Source organism: Mus caroli, unplaced genomic scaffold, assembly GCF_978045245.1.
Source record: "Mus caroli unplaced genomic scaffold, Mus_caroli_1 scaffold_2, whole genome shotgun sequence".
NCBI classification, from domain to species: Eukaryota; Metazoa; Chordata; class Mammalia; order Rodentia; family Muridae; genus Mus; species Mus caroli.
Genome location: NW_028227257.1, coordinates 153,637,237 through 153,660,571, shown reverse-complemented (window position 1 = coordinate 153,660,571; position 23,335 = coordinate 153,637,237). Strand labels below are relative to the sequence as shown.

The window sequence follows — 23,335 nt, the reverse complement described above, 5'->3', positions numbered from 1 at the left end:
TGCTCTTGGTCAATGGGGCAGATTAGGTAGGGAGCCCCCAAGTGCCCATGGTGCTTGTGAGCACCCCCATGGTTCACTCAACAGCATCTGACACTGCTGTCCATCTTCCCAGCAGCCCCTCCCAGCACATACTAATGTCACGTTTTACAGAGGAAATTGAGGAACATCAAAGCAAGCAGTCTGCCAAGACCACATGGGCAGGAAATGTCTGTGCTAAGGACAGCTCCAGGAGTGAATGGTCCAAGTGAACAACCAGCAGTATCCTCAGGTGGCACAGAAGGTGGCTCTACTCATGGCTAGTCTATGTGCTGTGAGGTTGTAAAGCTCTAGGCAGCTCTCATAGGAAGGTCTTTCTGAGTGTGGGTAGATGCTACATGGAGATCCAGGACACCTCAGCCAGGGACACAGAGGCAGCCTGTGCCTGTCCCCTGTGACCCATCCACCTTATCCCAAAATTCCCTTTGAGCTTCCACCCCCTGTCTGGAGCAGAGTGTCTCAGAAGGCAGGCCAGGGTCAGCACCTCACTTTTATATCGAAGACCTGGTTGGTCCTGGCTAGACAAGACAGACAAGGCTTAGCATCCAGGCAGCAACTGAACTAAGCAGCATGGCTGATTCCCCGCATACAATGGTCCCTCAACAGACCCACCATACACGGAACTCCAAGGAGTCAGGCACATGAGGAAGTCTGAGGAAGCCAGAGATTAACACCCTTACCACCACTACCACAAGCTGTAGTGTCTGGGTCAGGGTGGCTGGAAGGGTCCTGCAGACATGCAATCTGATCGCCATTACGGATTCTGTCCTTATACTCTGAGATGTGCCTCCCAATACCCACATACACAGCTGCTACCCAGCTGCCGCCTCGTGCCCTCCTCAGGGTGGCTGTTTGTGTAACGGGCAAACATCACTACAAGTTCCACAGAGGTGGGTACCAGGTGATCTGCCTTTCAAGGAAAGGTGAAGGAAGGAGAAAAAAAAAATAGAAGATTTATTACACTTGAGCCCCTGGGACCAAGCTGCAAGGTAGCGACTCAGACACACCCTCCATTTCCTGTAATTTCCAATTCAGGTTTGCAGTAACTTCGGGATTAAGGATTAAGGGGCTGAGTGATGAATGTCACTGAGGGACAGCTTTTGGCTGGGCAAGGCCACATGTTCTCTGACTTGCACTCCCATGGGAGTAGCTCCAGTTTGGTTTGGATAGAGACCAGTCGCAAACCAGAATGGGTTGAGGAAGAGGGAGGTGGGTGCCCACTTCCAGTCAGGCTCGCCACATGGGAGTCCTTGAAATGAGCCATGCTACACAGGCCACCTCCAGGGGAGCAGGCTGGAAAAACACGAGAGGGCATCAGGCTATTTCATACCTGGCCCTGGATCCACAAGACCTACAGGGTCCTTGTCCTTCCAAATCCCAGTCTGTGCCAACCTGAGGGACACTGGCTGCAAACACAGACGAAGACTCGGGAGGAACATTAGAACTGTTCTCAGCACAAGCCCAGAGCTCCCCAGCTGCCATGGGACCATCCAACTACCAACTATGTCATCTAACCTATGGTTAGGGCAGGGTTGTGCCAGCAGGCTGAATGCACCCCTGTGGTGCTCTGAGTGTCCCTCTCCGACTCTATAGAGATGGGTCAAAGTCATAGTGGTATATGGCATAGCAGACAAAGGACTCAGGCCTTGGATGACCTTCATGGAACCCTTTTCCCTCTGAGGAACTCTTTATAACACAGGAGGATTCAACCAGATGTCTGAAGGAACTCTGGGCTTCCTACCCAAGGGATCATCGCAGGTCTACAGGCAACACGTTTTGGAATTCCCTCTGCCTCCAGGTGAGGGCTCTCCAGCTCTCACTGACCTGCATGATAGGGCTGCCAGCCCAGGACAGAAAGCTAAGCTGTGGATGAGGAGTTCCAAGCATGCCGGACCGTGTCTGTGGGCTGCCTGGGGCTCAGAACAGCTATGAATGCTGCCCGACACAAATTATAAACTTGTTCCAGACATTATCATTGGGAGAGGGGGGTTTGTATATGACCATGTCATACCACCATGTCACAAGGTTAGACACATCCAACAGACCTTGCAAACACACTGGGCTCCATCTCTGGAGCCACCCCAGATCCAGGGAAGGGTGTGAATGCAGCAAATCCCAGCATGCGCCCATAAGCGGTAGGTGCCAGAACACCCAATCCTAGCACTCTGAATTCCTTTCTGAACTGGGGTGGCCATAGCATCTGCAGAAGGACCACATTTATCTCAGAACAAGGCAATATATGTGGAGGAGGAGGAGGAGGAGGAGGAGGAGGAGGAGGAGGAGAAAAAAGAGGAGGAGGGAGGAGGAAGGAGGGAGGAGGGAGGAGAGGAGGGAGGAGGAGGAGAAGAAGAAGAGGAGGAAGAGGAGGAGGAGAGAAGGAGGAGGAGGAGGAAGAGAAGGAGAAGGAGAAGAGGGGGGAGGAGGAGGAGAGGAGGAGGAAAAGAGGAGGGGGAGGAGGAGGAGAGGAGGAGGAGGAGATGAAGAAGAAGAAGAAGAAGAAGAAGAAGAAGAAGAAGAAGAAGAAGAAGAAGAAGAAGAAGAAGAAGATGATGATGATGATGATAGCAGCAGTCTATTGGGAGGCACAAAGGAGGGAGGCTGGGCTTGGGAGAAAAGCAGACACACAGGTTAAGCCCTAACAATAACAAACTAGGTCCTGGGCAGGCCCAGCTCCTCCTAGCCTGGCTCCTTCCCTGTCAGAATGGGCTGTCTGGCCCCTCTCTCCTTCCTACCGTTAGGCTCAGGATGGGCTGCCTCCCTTCACTGGCAAAGAGCTGAGTAATCCCACACCAGTCATGTGATCTGACTCATCTGACCACAGCAGGCTGAAGAGTTAGGCCAAAGGCTCTATTACCCCTGTGGGGAAATGACCCAGCTTGGCCTGTATGTTCTTGAGAGGAATTAAGCTACATGGAGCCATTAAGAGATAAAGAACCATCTCTCTCTCCTGCCAGAGATGGTCTAAGCAGGAAGCTATAAGGCTGCCTGAGTCACAAGCCCCACTGCTTAAAGCCAGTGTGGCACCCAGAGGCCAGGGAAGAGGAACACAAGGACACCTCACCTGGGCTGCCTGCCCCCTGCCACTCCCACAAGCTCCACAGAGGAAACATTCGAGGAGAAAGGCCACCAACCATGACCAACAGACACCAAGGCAATTACTAGGCAGCTGGGCAGCCTTGTGGAAGGCAGAGGGTGCTTAGTAGACAGGATGCCTGTAACTCAGCCATGCAGAAACCCCAGCGATGTTCTGGCAGGGACATCACAGAAAGGCCAGTCAAGGCTGGCTCTACCTTGGGTGAAGCTTTCCCCACTGCTGAGCCCGGGGCTCCTCCCCCTGCCCACCCCATCATCCTTCCTCTACTTACTCAGCCAGCTCTTCCAGGCTCCGGTAGACGTCGTCATCATTCTCAGCTGTCTCCTCCGACGGAAATGGCCTATAGAGAGAGGGCAAATATGAGGACGGCAGATCTCCACATCCTGGCCACCATGGGGACCTGCCTGCGATCTCCTCTAGGCCTGCATAAGCAGCTGGGCTATTAGCCCTATAGGTTGGTGGACTCAGAAGAGCAGCCCCTGGGCCATGGGTAAGTCAGCCCTTACCTAGGTCTCCAAGCCTCAATACCCAATAAGCACATGAAGAGCCTGATCCAAGGACTGTTATCCCCCTTCACCACGCTGCCAGTAACTACACAGCAGTCATGCTCTGGAGGGCTCTAAGCGTACGTGGGCCTCCCCGGATATGGTGAGCCACAGAGTAGACAAGTAGCCAGTCCCCAGGTTAGACTAGATGGCAGCTCAGTACCTACTGCTCTTCAAAGCCTATTAGGACGACAGCTGTCACCCCCTGGGACCCAGTAAGGATAGGGAAAGTTGTAAAGAGCTGCCCATCTACAAGGGTGTGATGTCCTAGGGTGTCCCTAGCACCTTGGAAGCAGGAGCTGCATGGAGATGTGACCCCAAAGGGCACCACTGGACAGTTGTGATCCCTACAGCATATGCCACCATCACAGCCTCTAAGTCACCACCTCACGGCCTCACAGTCGCAGCTTCCGTATTCATCAGCCCCTAAGCTGGCCTTGATCCTGTCAGTATACAGCCACCCCCACCATGCCAGCTCCTCTTTGGTGTACCCCACCAAGCAAAACTGCATTCAGGAAAAGTGACAACAGGCGCCACGCAGTCAGATGCAGTAGATGTTCCCAGCCTCCTCCTCCTCCTCTTCTTCCTCCTCTCTCTCCTCTTTTTCCTTCTCTCCCTCCTCTCCCTCCTCCTCCTCCCCACACTCCACAGTCTGGTGGCTAGTTTAGCTGGCACACTCACAGTGGTTTCTGTCTGAAATGTGGGCACATGTACTCTCCTCTTTTCTGAACTCATACCGACTCTTTTCTTCCCCAAACCCAAGCCCTGGAATGGCTAGGTAACTCTCTGATTCCTCCTCTCAAGTCTTTCTCCCAGGTAGACAGCACTTTTATAGTCCTCTGCCCGACCCCCAACACACACACACACATACATACATACACACACACACACACACACACAGAGTGGGGTGTGGAGTGTGTGTATGTGTGTGTGTGTGTTTATACTCCACCAAGCAGCTAGAGCTTGTGGTCAAGACATTGTCTGGTCTCATCTTTCCTGGGCTTCTGACTACAGTGGCTCCCACCTCCTAGAGACAAAGCCTGTCCCAATCTAGGCACCAGCACCTGCTCTTCCAGACCAGCACACGCCAGAGGGAACAGCTACTCCATCCTGGAACACAACATCCCTCCCACTGTCCTCCCAGCACCCTACCTCAGTCCTCCTCCTGATGCAGACCATGTCTGCTTGCTTCTGGGTCTGCAGCCGCTATAGCTTCAGGCCCGAGAAGAGGAACTGTCACCCACCTGATGCCCCCAGGTTCCCTCAGGCCCATGGGACACTACATCTCCACATCCCTTCAGTAAACTAAGCAGACCAATACCAGTGAGGAGTTGCTGGGGACAGAGCAGTGTTGGCAGCCAAAGCTGGGAACTGGGGTGCAGCTCAGAGTGTGAGGTATGGAATTCAACTGAAGGGGCTCATCCTGTGTCACCCCCTCTCCCGTCCCACCCCATCTCCTGCAGCTACGCTCCTGAACGCTTTTCAGGTCCCCATGAGGCACAGCGGGCTGGGAATCCTTTACTTAGCTCAACTTGAGATGTTTTATTCCATTTGCCCCCATGAAAATCTCACTAGCCTATGATTGGATTATGCTTGGCATCTCTGCTAACTGTGTCCCCAAGACCCATCTCAGGGCACCAAAGACTGGAGTGACCCCCCTGGGGAGTGCCTCTTCTGCTAGGAAAGACTGAGAAAGTATGGGCACATGGAGTAGGCCTGTGGAGCTTCAGAGACTTTGGGCCATGCAAGTGCCCATGCCACACACCTGGGATGAGCAGACATTTGTCCGTGTTCCCCGAGGGAAGTTACACAATGGGAACAGCAGCCTTCATTCTGCAAAGGAACTCATGTTTGGACAGAGAATGTGGATGGATGAGGAAAGAGGCTGTTTTGAAGAGAGAGCCACTCTGAGGCAACTCTAGCCACCTGAGGACCCCATCGGGGTAGTGACGGTAGCTTTAGTCTCCAGACACTTCTCCCTCCCCTTCCCAGACCCACCTACCTAACTCATTTACTTCTTAAAGCCCAGGATGATAACCAAGCTTTGACCATTGGCCCCTTATTGAGATAACTGTGAACGTGTCCAAAACTAAAATGGTTTTGTTCAAAGGGGAAAAAAAATGATAAAATAGTTTCTTTCATTAATCAGCTTTACGTCAATTTAACATTAGGCCAGCCCACGTGTTTTTCCTTTCTGCTAGAAGTAGCAGAAACAAAGATGCCACTCTCCACCTGCTGCCCGGGGCTCAGCAGACAGCAGGGGAGATCCTGGGAGGAGGGCCCAGACTTCCCTGCGGAAAGTCAAGCATAGGCCACTCCCCTGGAGAATCCAAAAGGCCATGGTGGGAGGACAAGCCCATCACAGATCAAAGGCAAGAGAAGGCAGCCAGGGCCTTCAAAAGCCATAGGCCAAATCCACTCATCTCCAGAGGAGACAAAGATGCCCCTTTAATTAAGTCAAGCATCTCCCCGCGGCTGCAGGTGCATGTTCCAGCAGGAATCAGCTACAAACACAAGGCCCAGCTGGGGACTGGCCTTGGATACCCTCACTGGCTGGGATCCCCTCCTTGCCTGGGGACAGCTGACATTTTCAGTGTCAGATGATTCAGCAGTGAAGGGGGCCACTTCTACACCAGCCTCCACCACAGCTCCCCACCCCCTGCCCCATCAGAGCAGTCACCAGCACTCAGGCTAACTGTTGTGATGGCTAAGCCGCTCTGTCTGCATTTTAAAATGGGGGGGGGGGGGGGACACAGGGCTCTTCCTGTCTCTGCCTCCCAAGTGCTAGGACTAAAGGTGTGCAGCACTGGGCCTGGTAAGCTATTTATCTTTAACTGATACAAAATGTATGGGGAGAGCACACGCTTGTGGAATAGCATATGGCATATCAGTATACTCTATCCAGGAAGGATGATGTTGCTTCTTTAATATGAAAGAAAACATCGTCAGGGTTATTTCTGGGTGTTAACTTGACCGAATTTATTACTCACCTAGGAGAAAGGGAAGCAGACACGGGGTGTGTCTAAATGTGGGTGGTGCTGTTGTGTAGTCTGGGGGGACAGATGGAGTATTAGTGGGAGAAAGGGAAGGGAGCCCGCAGCACAGGCATAGTCTCTCTGTGTCTCTCTCCCCGTGCCTCTGTCTCTTCCTTTCTCCACCATGCCCTCTCCACCACCATGGGCTGAAACTTTGAAAACCGTGAGTCACCCCTCCCTCCCCACGGTGGTTTCTCTCGGGCACATGGTTACAGTGACCAAAGTCAGACAAATACTACAAACTTTACTTACGATAAAAGTTCCCCTCATATGTAACATAGATGAAAAATTTAAAGCCCCTTTAAGTCCTGCAGAGTGTGATCTGTATAAAATGGCATGCAGGAAGTGCTAGGATGCAACTTCTGGTGCAGACAGCAGAGCAGCAGTGCACCCATGTTGAAGGCTGGCCTGAAGCTGCTTGTACTCCGATGCTGACATTGGGCCTCTAAGACCGGCTGCCCCAGAGATGAGAGTCTCCAGGTAGAACTGTGACCCTGCCCCCAAGTTATTTTTGATTGGTAAATAAAGATGCCAACAGCCAACAGCTGGGCAGAAGAGACATAGGTGGGGTTGAGGTTTCCTGGGCTTGGGACTGGAGGTAGAAAAAGGTGCAGGAGAGGGAGAAGCCACCATGGGTTAGAGCCATATAAACATGACCTGAGGACTGGCCAATCGGAGTTAAAAGCAGCGCAGATAAAACATAGTAAATAGTAAGTAATAATTCAGGAAAGTAGATTCTAATAACAGAGTAGGTATCCGCCCAGCTCTTGTGCTGTTTAAGACTTATTGTAAATATAACGGCTGTATGTGTCTTTTATCCGGCAACTAAAAGGTCCAAGGCACCCCAGGATTCAGATTAAATAATTTCTACAACATAAAGTACTACAGGACACAACCTCAGGCAAACCCTTAACCCAGATTGTATGTGGGGAAAGGTCTGGGCTAAACCTGGGGAGTGTCTAGGACAAGCACTCCTGTCCCTGAAGTCTACACTGCCAAGCCAGCAGGGGAATAAATAACTGGGTCTTCACGTAAGTGTGTCTCACGTGTGTTGAGGGTGGTGGTACACATCTGTAATCCCACGGGAAGCTTGCAGCCCCGCTAGTCTAGGTATGCAGTGATGAACCAGAGACCTAGCCTCAAACACGTGGAGGGCAAGGACCAGCCCCCCCAAGACTGACATCTGATATCCACATTTACAATCAGGAAGGAGGAGGCAAGAGAGGGAGGAGCAGGAAGCAGAGTCGGAGCTAGGCATCTACATCCTAAGTTTCAACCCCTGATTTATTTTTTTAGTCTTGTAGACACGTCTGCCCTAAACTCCTTCCCACAATTTTTTGGAGTCTCTTTCAGTGCCTGTTTGTCTCCTCTTGTCATGTCAGCCACCTGCCCTACTCAGTGGAGCTAACACAGGCCTGCTAAAGGCAGGAGACTTAGACCACTGCCCATAAACTGTTACTATTTTATTGGAGCCTAACTAGCTGGGGCCTCAAAGCCCTGGAGAACAGAGCTACAAAGCCAATTAATTTCTGCCACAGCCAAACAAAGACAGGTGACTTGCCTGGGTGGGACAAGCAGGCGAGGAAGCCACCAGGGCTACGTAAGGTTTAGAACCAGCCTGTGGGGGGAACTGTGTCAGCACCACCCTCTTCTTGTCCCCTCTGCTGCAGTCCCCACACTGGCTCTACTTCAGCCTTTGCACAGCTCTTCTCTCTGCCTGCAGTCAACCCGCCCTACACACACGTACACCCCAGCATCCCTCTACTCAGGGCAAAGCGTACCTTGTGTGTGAAGACCCGGCCACTCACTTCCTCTCTACCCAGGTCCATATCTGAGAGCAAAATGGTTAGCACCACAATGGCACAGATGTATGGGTGGAAGGTGGGCACATAGGTGGGTGGACAGGTGGTGGGTGTATAGATGACGGAACGGGACAGAACAGGCTATCTAGGCAGAGTAGAAAGGAAAGTGACTAGATTCAGAGATGGCTAGACATGTGTAATTCCAGTTTCAACGGGTCTGATCCCCACCCCTCTTATGGCCTCCAAGGACACCAGGCACACACATGGACAGCATACATCCACATTAATAAAAAAAGAAAGAAAGAAAGAAAGAAAGAAAGAAAGAAAGAAAGAAAGAAAGAAAGAAAGAATAAATCTAAACAAACAAAAAAAGAAGCCACAAGTGTGCTACACTAAACACATCCTGACCTAGACACACACACACACACACACACACAGAAAGCCAGCTCCCCCAGCATGGGTAAGGTCCTCCTTCCATATCTGAACATTCCTGAACACTCACTTCCTCATACCCACTTCTGGGAAGCCAAGTTTCCCCTGCACCGGCATGGGGATTAGGCGGATCCCCCCACAGGAAGAAAACCACAGCAGGCAAGAAACCCCCAGCATCTCAGGCCCAGAGGCAGGCTGACCTCCTGAGCAGCATCTAATTCCTGCTCGGCCCTCCTCTGCACCCCCTCCCCCCAGACGCTTTATCTAAGGATCCAGATACCCCAGGGGAAACAACTGACAGCACAAAGGTGTCTCTGGCCAAAGGATTGAGACTTGAGAACAGCTAAAGGAGCACGGGAGCCCAACTTAAAATGAAGCCCAACCCTTTCAACAACTCCAACCGCCCCTCCTCCTTCCTCTCCTACCCCACTCTACCTCCAAGGACATTTACTCAAGCTGGCCACTGGCCAGTTGTCACAGACCCAGGAGCACCTGGGGCTTTGTGATTTTGGCACTAGGACTTCTATGCCCATCTCTGAACAGTGATCTCCACCAAGTGCAGACATACAGTCTGTATCTGCAGCTTGGTTGTTAAAGTAGCCAGAGAAAAGACCCCAGGATCAGCTGCCCTCCTTCCACAACCTGGGAATATAACTGTGGTTGATTCTAGTGGATAGGACCTTCCCTAGCCAAGAATTCCTCCACCCCAGAATAAGGCAACCTCTCTCACCGCTGTAAGATAGGCAAGCTTTCCAAACTGGTATCTCAAACAACCTTGAACAACAAGCCACTGCCTCCACCTGGTTCATTCCAGGGGGATGGTGAGATCTGAAGGAAGGAGCCAAGAGCTAGGCCCCTGAAAGTAAGAGATCTTAGTTTCCTGGCTCATCTGAGCCGCACTGCAAAAGGTGGGCAGCACGAATGTTTACATCGAAACAAACCAGGAAAGGCTCTCATCCAGGTATCACATCACCCCTATGTATATGTATATGTATATGTATATGTATATGTATATGTATATGTATATGTATATGTATATGTATATGTATATGTATATGTAGTGGTGTAGGTCCCTTCCCTACAAGCCCACTCTGCTGGGTCTCAGGCCTCAGGCCTTGCTCCCATAGAGCCCCTGTAAGCACCAGCTCCAGTTACTGAGAGCCTTCTCCTTGAGCAGCCTGCAGGACCACCCAGGTCCCCTCGCAAGTCCACAGAGGCCTTGACCTGTAGGTGCTCCTGCACCCTGCTGTTTCTTCCCATGACAGACTTGAAGAAAAATGTAGCCTTGAAACAAATGTGGCCCCAGAAGGTACTAGAGCTGCATCTGAGAAGGTACTCAGATTAGCGCATCTGGCTTTGGTACAACTTGGTTCATCACATCATCTCAAAAATGTGGGACCCAAAATACGTTCTGCAGGCTCTGTAGCCATTTCAGGTGGATGTGACCTGGATTGAGACAACAGCATCTAGCTTCCTTTTTCTAGTACTGGTTCAGGGAGAACATGTGCAGATCTTGAGACTCTATACATCTCACCAAATCCCTGTGTGTGACCTCACCAATTGGGTGGTCTGATCCTTCATGGCCTGGCTGTGCAATAGGTGGGAACTTGAGACTCTATACATCTCACCAAATCCCTGTGTGTGACCTCACCAATTGGGTGGTCTGATCCTTCATGGCCTGGCTGTGCAATAGGTGGGAACAGGTGAGACGTGGGCCCTGAGTCCTGCAAGTGAGACAGCCAGAGAGCTCACATGTGCCGAGATGTATCTATCTATCCTGTAAGGAGAGACAACAACTCCCCACCCCCACCCCCACCCCCGCCCCCGTGCGGGGGTGACACTTCCAGTGCTGGAATGGGTACAGACTGGTCCCCTAGTTCCACACGTAGACAACACTACTTGCAGGCCTTGGCCAGGCCTCCACATTGGACCCTGAGACTTCCTCAGATCACAGGAAGGAAGAAGAGACTGGCACTAAGGCACTAACCGCCCTCAGGGTCAACTCTGCCCTCCTCAGACATGAGGGAGTGAGCTAGGTGAGCGCAGAGGCCAGCACTGGTGACAAAGCCCAGAGACAGGCATACAGGGGCATGACTGAACCACAGGTCCCTTTGGCACCACTTAGCCAGGGAGAAGGCAGCCGTGCGGAGTTGAAAGGCACGCCAAAAGCCTGGGGATGAGAACTGCTTAATTATTCAAACAGGCACCTGGGTAGCCACATCCTAATTGGCGGGAAGGCCTTGAAACTCTGGTGTCTGTCTTATTAAAAACAGCTCTCCTACTAAACAGCACCAACTGTCAAAACATGCCTACAGACGTTCGTGATTGGTCTCCTCAGCCGACATCCCGCCCAGTCCAGACAGTGGGGTGAGTAGTGTGCCTTGCTGCACACCACACCCCTGCTAGTTCTCCTGTCAAAGGAGCAGGCCAGTGTCATACCACCAACAGAGAGCGGGGAAGAGAACAGCTTTGGCCTGGGAAAGTCTGAGTGGCTGCAGCAGAAGGCATGCTCTCACTTCAGAGGTCCAGGTTGGAATCAGAATTATAAGAGTTAGGGTCTAAGTTTCCAGCCTCAGTGACCTCATCTGATCAATGGGGACAAACCAGGCACATACCTCCTACATACCACACAAATAGCAAGGGAGGTGATGGTGAGGGCACCTGGATCCTGCTCTAAGTAGAATAATCCCAGTGGCCTCCTGGGCCGAGGGAACATAAGGACTCTGCCAAGTGGGGGCAGAGTCTGGTGATACAGGAGTTCAGTTACCATAGGGTTGGGCTAGGACCACAATGGAAGCCAGACTGGACATATAAGAGGGTTCTGCCACTTTAATGAGACTTGGGAAGTGGGAACAATAAGGCAAAGCCACTGCCACAGCCCTGACAGTGATCTCTGGTCTCTCCCAAGGCCCAACGGGGGTGAGGAAAAGGGAAGTAGGGTGCAGCTGACTCAGAGCCTCCTGGGGTCAGACTCCGACTGACCCCCGACTCCCACAGGGCCCTTGTGGCCTGCATCTAGAGCCCCACAGAAACAGTTAGGGCTCTGCTGTGCCCCACCCTGTCTGGGGAAGCCTAGGGAGGAGCCTCTACTGATAACTCAGGAATGTTGCTTCTCAGCTTCTCGTACCCTGGATTCAGAGCCTCCAGCAGGCAGAGGTTTGGTAGGAAGAGGCCAGCGGATAGATAGATACACGGGGCATTCCTGCACCCTGGCCCCCTCCTACATACCAGTCAAAGCAAGTTGGGTGGGGGGTGGGGGGAGTTGATCAGGCTGATAACGGAAAGTCGTGGCGGGCACACAAGCAGCATCATAGCCATAATCAAGAACAGAGGGAAACAAGGCTTGTTTGCTGTCTATGCCCAGCTAGCTTTCTTCACTCTTAAATGCTTTAGGGTCCAGGGAATGGTTCCGCACATGGAGGGGTGCATCTTCCTACATCAATTAGCAATCAAGATGATTCCCCACAGACATTTTCACAAACCAATCTGATGCAGACAGGACCTCAATAGACTCATTCTTCCCAGGCGATCGTAGTTTGTACCAAGTTCACAGTTAAGACTAACCAGCACAGAACTCCATGCTACACACTTCCCACCTGGGCAACACCCCACGGGCAGCCGGCCTGAATAAACACTTAGGACGAATCCTCCAGGGACCAGGCCCTCCCATACAGGCCTCAGGGGTCCCCAGAGCTTGGCCAACTGCACTTTCCCAGCCTCCAAGCTCAGGCCCCAGGAGCCAATCAACACTGTGGCATGGTCCCTACCCAGGACTAAGCTTGAACCATCAAAGCTCTGCTGAGGACCAGAAGGCTCCCCTCAAGGGCTCCTAGCCCAGGCCTGGGAAGTCTGCTGTGAGTTGAGCAATGTTAGGCTCTCAGTAGACATGACAATTCTGCTATGTGACAGTTCAGGGACCAGAGACAATGAGTCCCACCCACGGGAAGAAACAAAGATAGAGGTCTGGGTCTGCCTAGGGTCATTGACCTTAGGGTCCAGACTCTTGGCTTCAGCTAGATTCTGCAAGCAAGCCCCAACGGGGCCTCTCCCAGCCTCAGACTGCCCCAAGCTTTATGGCCACCCTGGTCATGAAGCATGCAGCAGCTTTTGAAAAAGAGCGTGTTCCCTTCCGCCTCTCCACAGCCTTCCTGCCATGACCCTTGTCCTGGTGGGGCCTGTTCCTTTCTCATGCTCTGGTTTCTAGAACGACCCCATGAATCACATGAGCCAAGACACAGAGCTGTAGGCACTCCACATGAGTGGAGCAGCTTTGCCCAGTTCATATCAGTGCCTGCCAGAGTCAGAATGAATCCACAGATCTTGAATCTGCTACAGTCCCCACAACTGTCTACACAGCTAGCTTCCTTCACAATCACAGCAAAGCTGGCCATATGGACAGGACCTGCTTAGGGGACCTGGGGGTGGGATACTGTAAGGAGTTCTGTACCACCAAGTCCCCATGTGACCTCAGGCAAGACCCCTCCCCTCTCTGAGCTGCCAAGGGGAATGGAGTGACACAGCAGCTGGAGGCTCTCCTCCATCCCCCAACATCCTGCCAACTTGCTGCTGGGAAATGAAGGGTCAGCCCAGTGGCCTTGGCTTTGGCAAGCTGCCTAGGCCAAAGGACCTGTCCCTTGGGATTCTGATGTGATCAGATAAACTAAGGCCTGTCCCCTCAGAGCATGGCAGACATCACTAATCAATCACTTTCTGTCCCTAGGCTCAGCTAAGATGGTTAGCAACAACCTAGAAAACAGACTATGAAGTACACAGAATCCCAGAGAAAAGCCAGCAGCCCTCAGGGAAATTCTGCCCAGCCAGCTATCACTATAGTGACTGTCAGAGTGGGATGACTACCAGAGACTGGGCAGTGCAGTCAGGCCTACAAATACCAGCCTTGACCAACTTCAGTGAGATGCAGACAAGACACCAGTACAATCCACAGCTTCTCTGTCAGCTACCTACCGATCAGGGGGACAGCCTACTTCTTATGAAATCCCTCCCCACTTAAAGATGGCTGCCAAGGCCTCTGCTAGCAGGGGTATAAGCATAACTCTAACCCTCAGCCACTCAGGCATCCAGGTGAGGGTGGCATGGGTTCTGAATAATAAAAATGGATCCTCATGAGGGTGGATGGGGTTCCATTCTACTCTCCAGTGAAATAGGCCATCACTTCAGGGCAGCAGATGACACTGCTCTGTGGCTCCTCACGCAAGGCCTTCCCTCTACTCCATGGCCTTCATCCTTCCTGAGTATGGCTCACTAAGATTCTTGGTCAGAGCAGACAGAGGTTGGTGCAAAGCTGTCCCCACCCACAGCAGAGAAACTAGATGCACGGCCTTGCCTCGTGCCAGGTGTGACATGCTTTGCTAGACAGAAAGTCATCCCTCAAGGGTGAGGACAGCCTGTCCTGCCAGTCTCAGTTGACACCACCCTAAGTTATTCCTTTTCCTTATTCTGAGTCCTGCCTGACTACAGCAGCTCTTTAGGTCTGGGGACATCCACATCAAGATGAGAGCCATCTGAGTAGACATGTTCTCAAGCCATATTCTCTGTGCCCTTCACCATACTGAGGCACCTCTACACCAGGGACAGCTGTCACCAGCCCTGGTGACCACAACCACTCCAGGATCCTAAACCAAAGAAGCCAAAGCATGTAGACTTGTTGCCTTGGACTCTTCCTTTCCCTTCTTTTCTCTTCTGCCTCAACTCAAGCAACTGCCCAATCAGGACCACCAAGTACCTTTCCCCAAATGCTGCTTTTACCACGAGAAATGCCATTCCTCCTCCTCTATCAGAACCAGAAGCCTTCTGCCCTTCTGTACATACAGATGGACTCTCAGAGATGCCAGGATGAGCAGATCCCGGCCTACCTGAGAGTTCACAGTGGTGAGACACATGCTTGCTCCATCTCCTGCCTACCCCAACCCCTCTGCTGCCCACGGTTAGCTGCATATGACCTTGCAGACCAAAGCAAGGGCCAGGACAATACAGGAAAGACCTCAGGAAGAAATGCAAGCTGGCCAGGCAGGCCTGAGGCTCCCGCACGTTGTTTCCCACTAAGCTTTTGCCCCATTGTTACTGATCAATGATGGAGCAGGTTGCTGACTCAATCAGAGAGGGGTTCCATGTGTCCTGGACCCCGAACTTGACACACAGCAATTAGAGATGGCCCTTCTGTCTCCCTCCCGGGTAAAGGGATCATCATCCTAATCACCCGTGGGAAATCCACTGTGCTGCCTCCTGCAGAGAGGAAAGACTCTCCTTCAATTAAGCTGGCCACTCGGTTCAGTTCAACCCTGACAGCAGGTTCACCAGGGCCAGGTGGTCAGGACGCTTGATATCACCAGGTGGGACAATTAAAACCATCTTGCTGGCAAGACGAGCAGCTGATGGAAATTGCCACTTCCCATCCAAACGCTCCTCTCTCAGACAGTCCAATTACCTGGAATTAGTCAGGCAGCACCAGCTGGGAAATGAGGTGTCACCCACTGGATCCAAGCCAACAAGAAAGCAGGGACATTTCAAGAGGGAAGGGGGAACCGCAGGAGCTAGCTGGACCAGCTCAGGAGAAAGGGTCAGGTTAAAGACTAGGATCACAGAGCAGAGACACTTGGAGTCACGCTGAGACACTGATGGATGGTGGCCCTACCCAGCAGACAGTGCTCTGCAGAGCATGTGATACAAGGTCCGCAAAGCCCACCCAGCCCTCTGAAGAAGGTCTTACTCCAGGGGCACCCCGCAGCTTTCAGATGTTTAAAAATGGGGCTGTTTGTTTGTTCCATTCTACAGCAGTTACCCTGTTTTTTTGTTTCTGTTTTTACACCAAAGGTCATCAGCCTGGCAAGGATTTTTATTTCCTGGACCTTCTCTTCCCACTCTGAGCAGATTAGCTGATCAAATCGACTGATAGCATTGGACTGAGAGGTCAAGCACCCTCCAATAGGATATGACATGGTCAAAACCTATGCCTTGTTGGCCTCAGCGTGTTGCTACCCCAGTTTGTGTTCAAGCAAACCCCTTTGAAAAATTAATTTCCTTGCCAAGATACTTGCCCTTTGTCTGTGTTCCTTTGTGTACTGAGAGGATTCATTTTTGTTTCTAATGAGATGATTCAAATTTCCCAAAACAAGGTCAAGACACAGTCCTCATCACCTGGGGGTGTCCTTCCTCATTTGAGGTGCCCGGTGAAGGTGTGGACCCTGATGGGAGACCTCCCAGCTACTGGAGGTTAAAGGCAACCTTGCTGGGGCAGATGGGGAGGAAACAGCAGCAAGAAGCCAGCTGACATCCACAGGACCTTCTACCTACAACCTGGACCTGTGGAGGGGACTAGCTCTCCCTGTGGGGACCACATCTCAGAGGCCCTGTGGCCCAGGAGCTCCCACCACCCCCAAAAGATCAAAGATCTGGTTCTCTAAAGCAGCCAGTGACTCACCAAGCCTTCGTTTTCATTCCAAATGTTCTGTTGTTCTTAGATTTAGATTCGGGTGTGTCTGTCTGATATGCTGAGAATCTGCTGCATATTGAAGAACTGCTGTTACAGCCCCTAGTACCAGGAACATTCTGTTTCTTCCACCCAAACCACAGCCTGATTCCAGCCATGACCTATGCCTGGCCTACCCATCAGACAGTGCCAATGGTGGCGCCCTGTTCTAACAGTTGGGAAGCAGAAACAGCCAAGAAACCTATCCAGTGACAAAGGACCCAGTAGACCATGGTCTGTTTGGATGGGAGGCTTAAGGAGGAAGAAGCAGGCTAGAGAGAACTGGGCAGTTAAAAGCACTGTCTTTCTTGCAAAGGGCCTGGATTTGGTTCCTAGCACCTATACTGGGTAGCTCACTGTAACTCCAGTTCCAGGAGATGTGACACTCTCTTCTGGCCTCCACGGGCACTGCACACATATGGTACACAGACAGCAGACACTCACACATAAAAACGAATACAAGTGTTTTGGGTTTGGGGTGTTTTTTAATTTGTTTTTGAGTTTTTAAGAGCGTGGAACTGGAGAGATGGCTCAGCAGTTAAGAGCATGTATTGTTCTTGAAGAAAACCCAGGTTGGGCACCCAGCACTCACATGGAGGCTCACAATCATCCATAACTCCTCCTCAGGCACATAAATGGCACATATACATACATGCAGTAAAACAACCATACACATAAAATAAAGCTTAAAAAAAAAAAGATTGGGGGTACTCTGACCTTGCCCACCACCTGAGGAACCATGAAAACAGGCTCCACAGAGACTGTGGATGCCTGACTCCTAGACAAAAGCTGCCTTCCAGGGAATTAAAATCATTTGGAACTAGCGCAAGTCTATAGTTGCACAGTGCTGTGCTGCCAAATTGCCCCTTTAAATGATCATATTACTCAGGTGAGATAGCACACACCTGTAATCCCAGCATCAGAAAGGCAGAGGCATGACATCAGGAATTCTAAGTCATCTTCAGCTAGAATAGTGAGTTCAAGGCCAGCCTATGCTATGTGCATAAGACCCTGAGTCTGCGAAGAAGAAGAAAAAAGTCATTTTATGTTGTGTGAGTGTCTTAGTCGGGGTTTCTATTCCTGCACAAACATCATGACCAAGAAGCAAGTTGGGGAGGAAAGGGTTTATTCAGCTTACACTTCCATACTGCTGTTCATCACCAAGGATGTCAGGACTGGAACTCAAGCAGGTCAGAAAGCAGGAGCTGATGCAGAGGCCATGGAGGGATGTTCTTTACTGGCTTGCTTCCTCTGGCTTGCTCAACCTGCTCTCTTATAGAACCAAGACTACCAGCCCAGAGATGGTACCACTCACAAGGAGCCCTCCCCACTTGATCACTAATTGAGAAAATGCCTTACAGCTGGATCTCGTGGAGGCATTTCCCCAACTGAAGCTCCTTTCTCTGTGATAACTCCAGCTGTGTCAAGTTGACACAAAACCAGCCAGTACAGTGAGTTTTACCTCAACATTTAGAAGTGGCAGTGTGGTGGGGTTGGTCTGGGATGGCTCTGCTCCAAGGAGCAATCTTCTAAGGGAGAAGTCAGTTCACCCCAAGAGCCCTGAGGATCTGCCACAGGGGTGGCCTTTTCTGAGTCCTAGCTGCAACCACAAGTCACCCCAAATTGGAGAGGGGGGCAAAAAAGAACACAAGTTTACCACTTTATGGCTCAGGAGACCACAATCAAAAACAGGTCACCCAAGAGCATGCTTGTGTCCTGTCAGGAGGCTTCCTCGCCTTGCTGGCTGCTCAGATTGTATTTTAGGCCAGACTGCATCATTCACAATCTCTGTATGTATCTCCTCTGAACCTAGCCTCCCAGGATCCCTCTGATGTGCCCAAAGATTGGGAGGATGGTGCATCTTGGGTTGGGGGCACCATTCAGGCTTCATGGGCCGTAGCCTGTGGGTATCACTGTGTACCAGGGGCTTTGAACCCCACAGAGCAAAGCAACCCCAAGGGGTTAAGACACAAGCACTGGGCACATCACCTAACAAGTCACCTAGAATGTGGGGCATCCCTTCCCCACATGTCCACCCTTGGCCTTGACCCACAGACAGTTTTACCCTTAAACATGTCCTTCCTCCTAGCCATTCTGACCTCTTTCAGACATCCCCTAGGTTTCCCGTAAGTTCTGGCCAGGACAGAGCCTTCTCCAAGTCCACACTCCTGGGACACTTTACCCTTCTTCCTCCTCTACCCCTGTGTCCGATTCCCCTACTAGGTGGGATGAGACTCAGATTAAGTCTCTAATTCATTGCCTATGAGAAATATAATTGAAGCTTTTTACAGAAAATCAGCTTATTATAGAAAGGACAAGAGTTTTGAAAGGGATTCTTTTTAAACAGCATGCTAGGCTTCCATCCAGTCATTAGGAATCCAGGGGAGTCCTGGGGCAGTGGGATTGGTGTGAGATTTCAAACAGGAAAGTGTTTGGCTAAACAACCCCTACTAATTACTACCCAGCAGGAAGCTACTTCAGAGGAGAGGATGGACAGTTATCTTGGGAAGTGCTGAGGGGTCCTCAGAAAATCCAGGTCTCCATAACAATCTCAACCCACAAGGAAGAAGAGAGAGCAGTCAGACTCAGCCCGCTCAGCAGGGTCCTGGCACCTGGGCTTACACAGGGGCAGGGCACAGACACCATTTTCTCGAGAATGATCCAGCATTGTTCAGACCAAGGAGAGGCAAGAGGCACTAGAAGGCAAACTAGAGTCTAGCTGTGAGGATGCAATGTTGACGGGGAGGCCACGGGAGGGCTAGGGTTGGTGAAAGCACCACCCTCCATCATTCAAGAGGATCCTCCCCCATGAAAAAAGTATGGGGGGGGAGGGGTGGGTACACTGGGAGATCAGAGGACACCTTGCAGGGGTTCTCTCCTCCCACACCTGGGTCCTGGGATTGAACTCTGGTCCTCAAGCTTGTCGGCAAGTGCTTTTACCCCCTGAGCTGAGTCTTAGCTACTCTGTAAGCCACTACCAGCATCTCATGGTCAAGTGCAAAGGTCCAGGAGAAAGCCACCCACACTGTCTGTAAGGCATCTCAGTTGCAAAGGGTAGGGAATGGTAGCTGGATCACACCCAGGCGCACACGCGCACACACACACACACACACACTCCCCAGACTGTCACCAAATCACACGTGGCTGACAGCAGGCCAGAGCAGCTGGCCTCCCTCCAGTTTGGGGACGCTATAATGAGAAGAGGAAGAGAACACACTTAGGATTCTGTGCAGGGCAAGTATGTTGGCAGGAATCTGCTGAGAGAACTTCACTTTTGTTTGGGAATGCACGCTACAGACTGTGTCACACACCAGGTCGGATGCTCAGCTGTGATGAGGACCGGCAGTGACAGGCCAGCGTGGTGGCAAAGAACTCACAACTGATTAGTTTCCAAAACAAAAGGCCCAAACCTTTGTGTCCAGAAATGACCCTGTTTTAACTGGACATCTTTAGAGGGAACTTTTTAAGTACAACAGTGGTAGCTCACTGGGTGGAACGGGGAGCTTAACAGGTGTGTGCTGCTCTGCCAAGCCAGTGTGCTGTGGGGACAGAACATACTCTCTGGTTTTTGCTTAAAGTTTGTTTTAGTTGTTGATGTTTTTGATAGCAGGCTTACATTGTAGCCCAGGCTAGCCTTGATGTAGCCCAGGCTAGCCTTAACTGTTAAACATACTTCAGCTTCAGGTGGAATGTATACCATCACATCAGCTCTTAGCCATTGGTCCTTATAACCCTACAAGTGTTGCAAACATCCTTTTCTGTTTCATGTTTTGTTTGAAAATATTTTAAAACAGCCTGCCTTCTGGCTAACAAAATGAAAAGGGCTTTGATTAAAAAAAACTTAAGTCCCTTAAGAAAATGAATATACTGACATGGCACCTGCCCATCACTCTCCCTCCGTAAGTGAGCCAGCAGCTACCACCAAGGGACCCAGCATGCTGCTCTGCAGACAAAGCAGATACACCAAGGCAACACTCAGAGGCTAGCAGCCTCAGGATGTGTGACCCACATGCTCAACTGTCAGCAGAGACTCTTTCAGGGGCTGCAGAGGTGGCTCAGCGGTTAAGAGCACTGACTGCTCTTTCGAAGGTCCTGAGTTCAAATCCCAGCAACTATGTGGTGGCTCACAACCATCCGTAATGAGATCTGACGCTCTCTTCTGGAGTGCCTGAAGACAGCTACAGTGTACTTACATATAATAAATAAATCTTTTTAAAATAGAGAGAGACTCTTTCTGTCACCCTTGCCACTGGCCTGTAGCCTAGGAATGCCCTCCGACATGGCTGAAATGAACAACAGCTCTGTGTACCCAACACCCAGCTAAGAGGAAACCCCAGGTGAGTTTCCTGACCTGTATATCAGAGGTCAAATTCTTCAATGACGAGGTCTCACCTGGGCCACCCGACCCTCTCTGTTGCATGCCACTCATGAACTGGAGAGAGATCACAGGCCACAGGAGCATTAGTGGCTGGGCCATCCTGTCCATGCAGATCAGAGTGAGGCAATCTATGTGTGCTGCGTCCTCTGGAGGCCCTATGGGCGCCCTAAGGCCTATGGGCAGGGAAGTGCACCATCCAGCCCTGTGAACTCACACCAGCTCCAGCACTCAACCCAGGACCCTGGTCCAGAGCTCAGAGAGGTGCATTCAAGCACGCAATGATCTATGCTAGGATTAATTTGCTGATCTTATTACCTAAATCGAAAGCAATTTTGCAGCCATCATAACATGCTTGCAAGATTTCCCCAGCGTGAACACTCTCCCACACAACCCTGGCTGCTGCCCATACACAGCCAGAGTGCTGTGTGAAAGCTCCTGGTTCAGGCCCATAGGCAGGGGCGTCTCTGTGACCTGTCGCTGTCACTCGGGAGCTCACCTGATCCCTTTGCTCTGTGCGATGCTGTGCAGGGACAGACGGGACACTGCAGAGATGACCTAGGGGAGACAAGAGAGAGTTCTGTAAGAGATGATGATCAGGAAGTCCTCACAAACCACAGCAAGGGGTCTGCAAAGCACGGAAACTGTTAACTAAGCAAGTCCGACAGAGCTTTTCAGGCTCAGCACCTGAGCAGTGTTTACTGCGTGAAATCCATTATTCGGCCACATTAACGCTTGCGGAGGGCTGCTGTGCTCATGGTGGGTTGCCTCCAGGAGGAATGGATTTCCACTTATGAGGCTGTGCTTCTCCCTACAACCCCCTAGCCTGCTTATGAGCCACCCCCCAAAACTGTTATCTTTAGCAGGAGGAAAAAAAATGTTTCAACAGGGCTGCTGTGGGTTCTGTCTTAACTGAGATCCTGCCAACAAAGGGCTCATCCAGTGCTACTATTCCAGAAGGGTCTATATGACTAACAGCACCCTGTGTCCATAGTAAGTACTAGCCCATCTCAGAGACAGAGAAATGGAGGCCCAGAGAGTCACACCATAGCTCCGGTGCCACAAAGACACAAACATCCACAAGTACTGCTTGCTGCAAGCTCCAGCTCCAAGACAAACATCTCAGCAGACACCAGCTCCCAGCCAGGATGCCAAAGGCTAAGGAGTCCCAGGTACAGAGCCGCATGGACCTTTGTAATGTCTCCCCAGGCTCACAGGTTCCTCAAAACACACGCTTGGAAACACAGGGCAAGCAGCAGTGGGCATTCCTCAGCCTCAACAACCTGGTCCAGCCCTAATAAACCAGGAGCTTCCAGACAGAGAGGGTCCCCTCCCCCAACCTGAGTTATCCCACAAAACTTCATAATGACGCACAGAAAGCAGGCAGGGGGCAGGGAGGTTCATAGGTCAATATGAAGAAACTAAGGGAGGGAAGGAGGAGATGGCTGGCCCTAGAACATAGAATGTAACATACAATTGCAATTAATCAACGGGATAAGCAGATTCAAAGCATGCCCGACAACACCATGCATAAGCTGAAACCAGAGTGACACACTCGTGTCAGAAGGTTCATGCATCCTATGGGTGCACGTGAGCATAGCTGTGTATATTGTGCATACTCGCTCATATGCCTGCATGTGCGAGCTTTGCATGCACATCTGTGTGCACACATGCACCTGGGGTGGGGGAAAAAACACAGGAAAACTGTCTTGTAAGCCACTGCTCGCTCTATAGACACTAGGGCAAGCCAGAGCCTGGCTGTCCTGGGAAACCGAGCTCCGAGGGCGCCACATGCCATACAATCCAGGCCTTACCATTTCACCGTGCATACTTGGTAAGGAAAAGAGACGCTCTCATTTACCCAAAGCCCTTGGGCAGAAATGCACCCATTGGAGTTCCCTTAGGCTAGTTTGTACTCAGTAGCAATTTTCAAAGGGAAAACACCACAGCGGAGGCTTTTTCTATGCCAATGGGTGGTGGATTCAGTCCACAGCTGAGTGTGTGTCTGGGTCTCCTGTCGGTGTCTATATTTCAGGGGCTAAGACTCAGGGAAGTTATGGTGGGGATAACTGGGGTCCTCTGTCTTTGCTCAGACAAGTCTCAAAGGGCTTGATATGCAGCTGGCCCAGTCGTGGCTCCCAGAAGCACGCTCTACAAGGGGCCTTTCACAAATAACACCCAAAATGGCTTTTGTTGTTATTTTTGGCTTTTAAGGGCTCTAACTATTTGGGGGAAATAAAAATTAAGGTAATATTATGTCCTTATAGGTACTCAACAGAATGCTAGAAATGTATGCCTTGAATGGTTTGGCCAGTTTATAGTAGCTGCCCTTCTCCTATGCCTCCTGAGTCAGACATTGTTAATCGCTAATCTACTGATATTATGAACCAACACAGGCACAGAAACTTAGAGTCCAAAGATGGCATCAGCCATCACTTGTCACAGCACAGAAGCCACAACCTGTTCGCCAAGCCAGACACACAGCCAAGGCCTCATTCCCACAGGTGGAGACTAGGACTGCCAACAGGTA

The 23,335-nt window shown here is 51.1% G+C and overlaps 1 protein-coding gene across 4 annotated transcripts in view; it reads right to left on the bottom strand.

Moving 5' to 3' along the window:
- Vav2 (vav guanine nucleotide exchange factor 2) overlaps positions 1-23,335 on the bottom strand; it is a 163,809-nt gene that overhangs the window by 52,930 nt on the left and 87,544 nt on the right. For all 4 annotated transcript variants that reach the window (XM_085835084.1, XM_085835085.1, XM_029469945.2 and 1 more), the window contains exons 3-4: positions 21,305-21,363; positions 3,402-3,470 (exon numbers count right to left, since the gene is read on the bottom strand). In XM_085835084.1, coding sequence (XP_085691210.1) covers positions 3,402-3,470; positions 21,305-21,363 — 128 coding nt within the window. The remainder of the gene's footprint in view (positions 1-3,401; positions 3,471-21,304; positions 21,364-23,335) is intronic.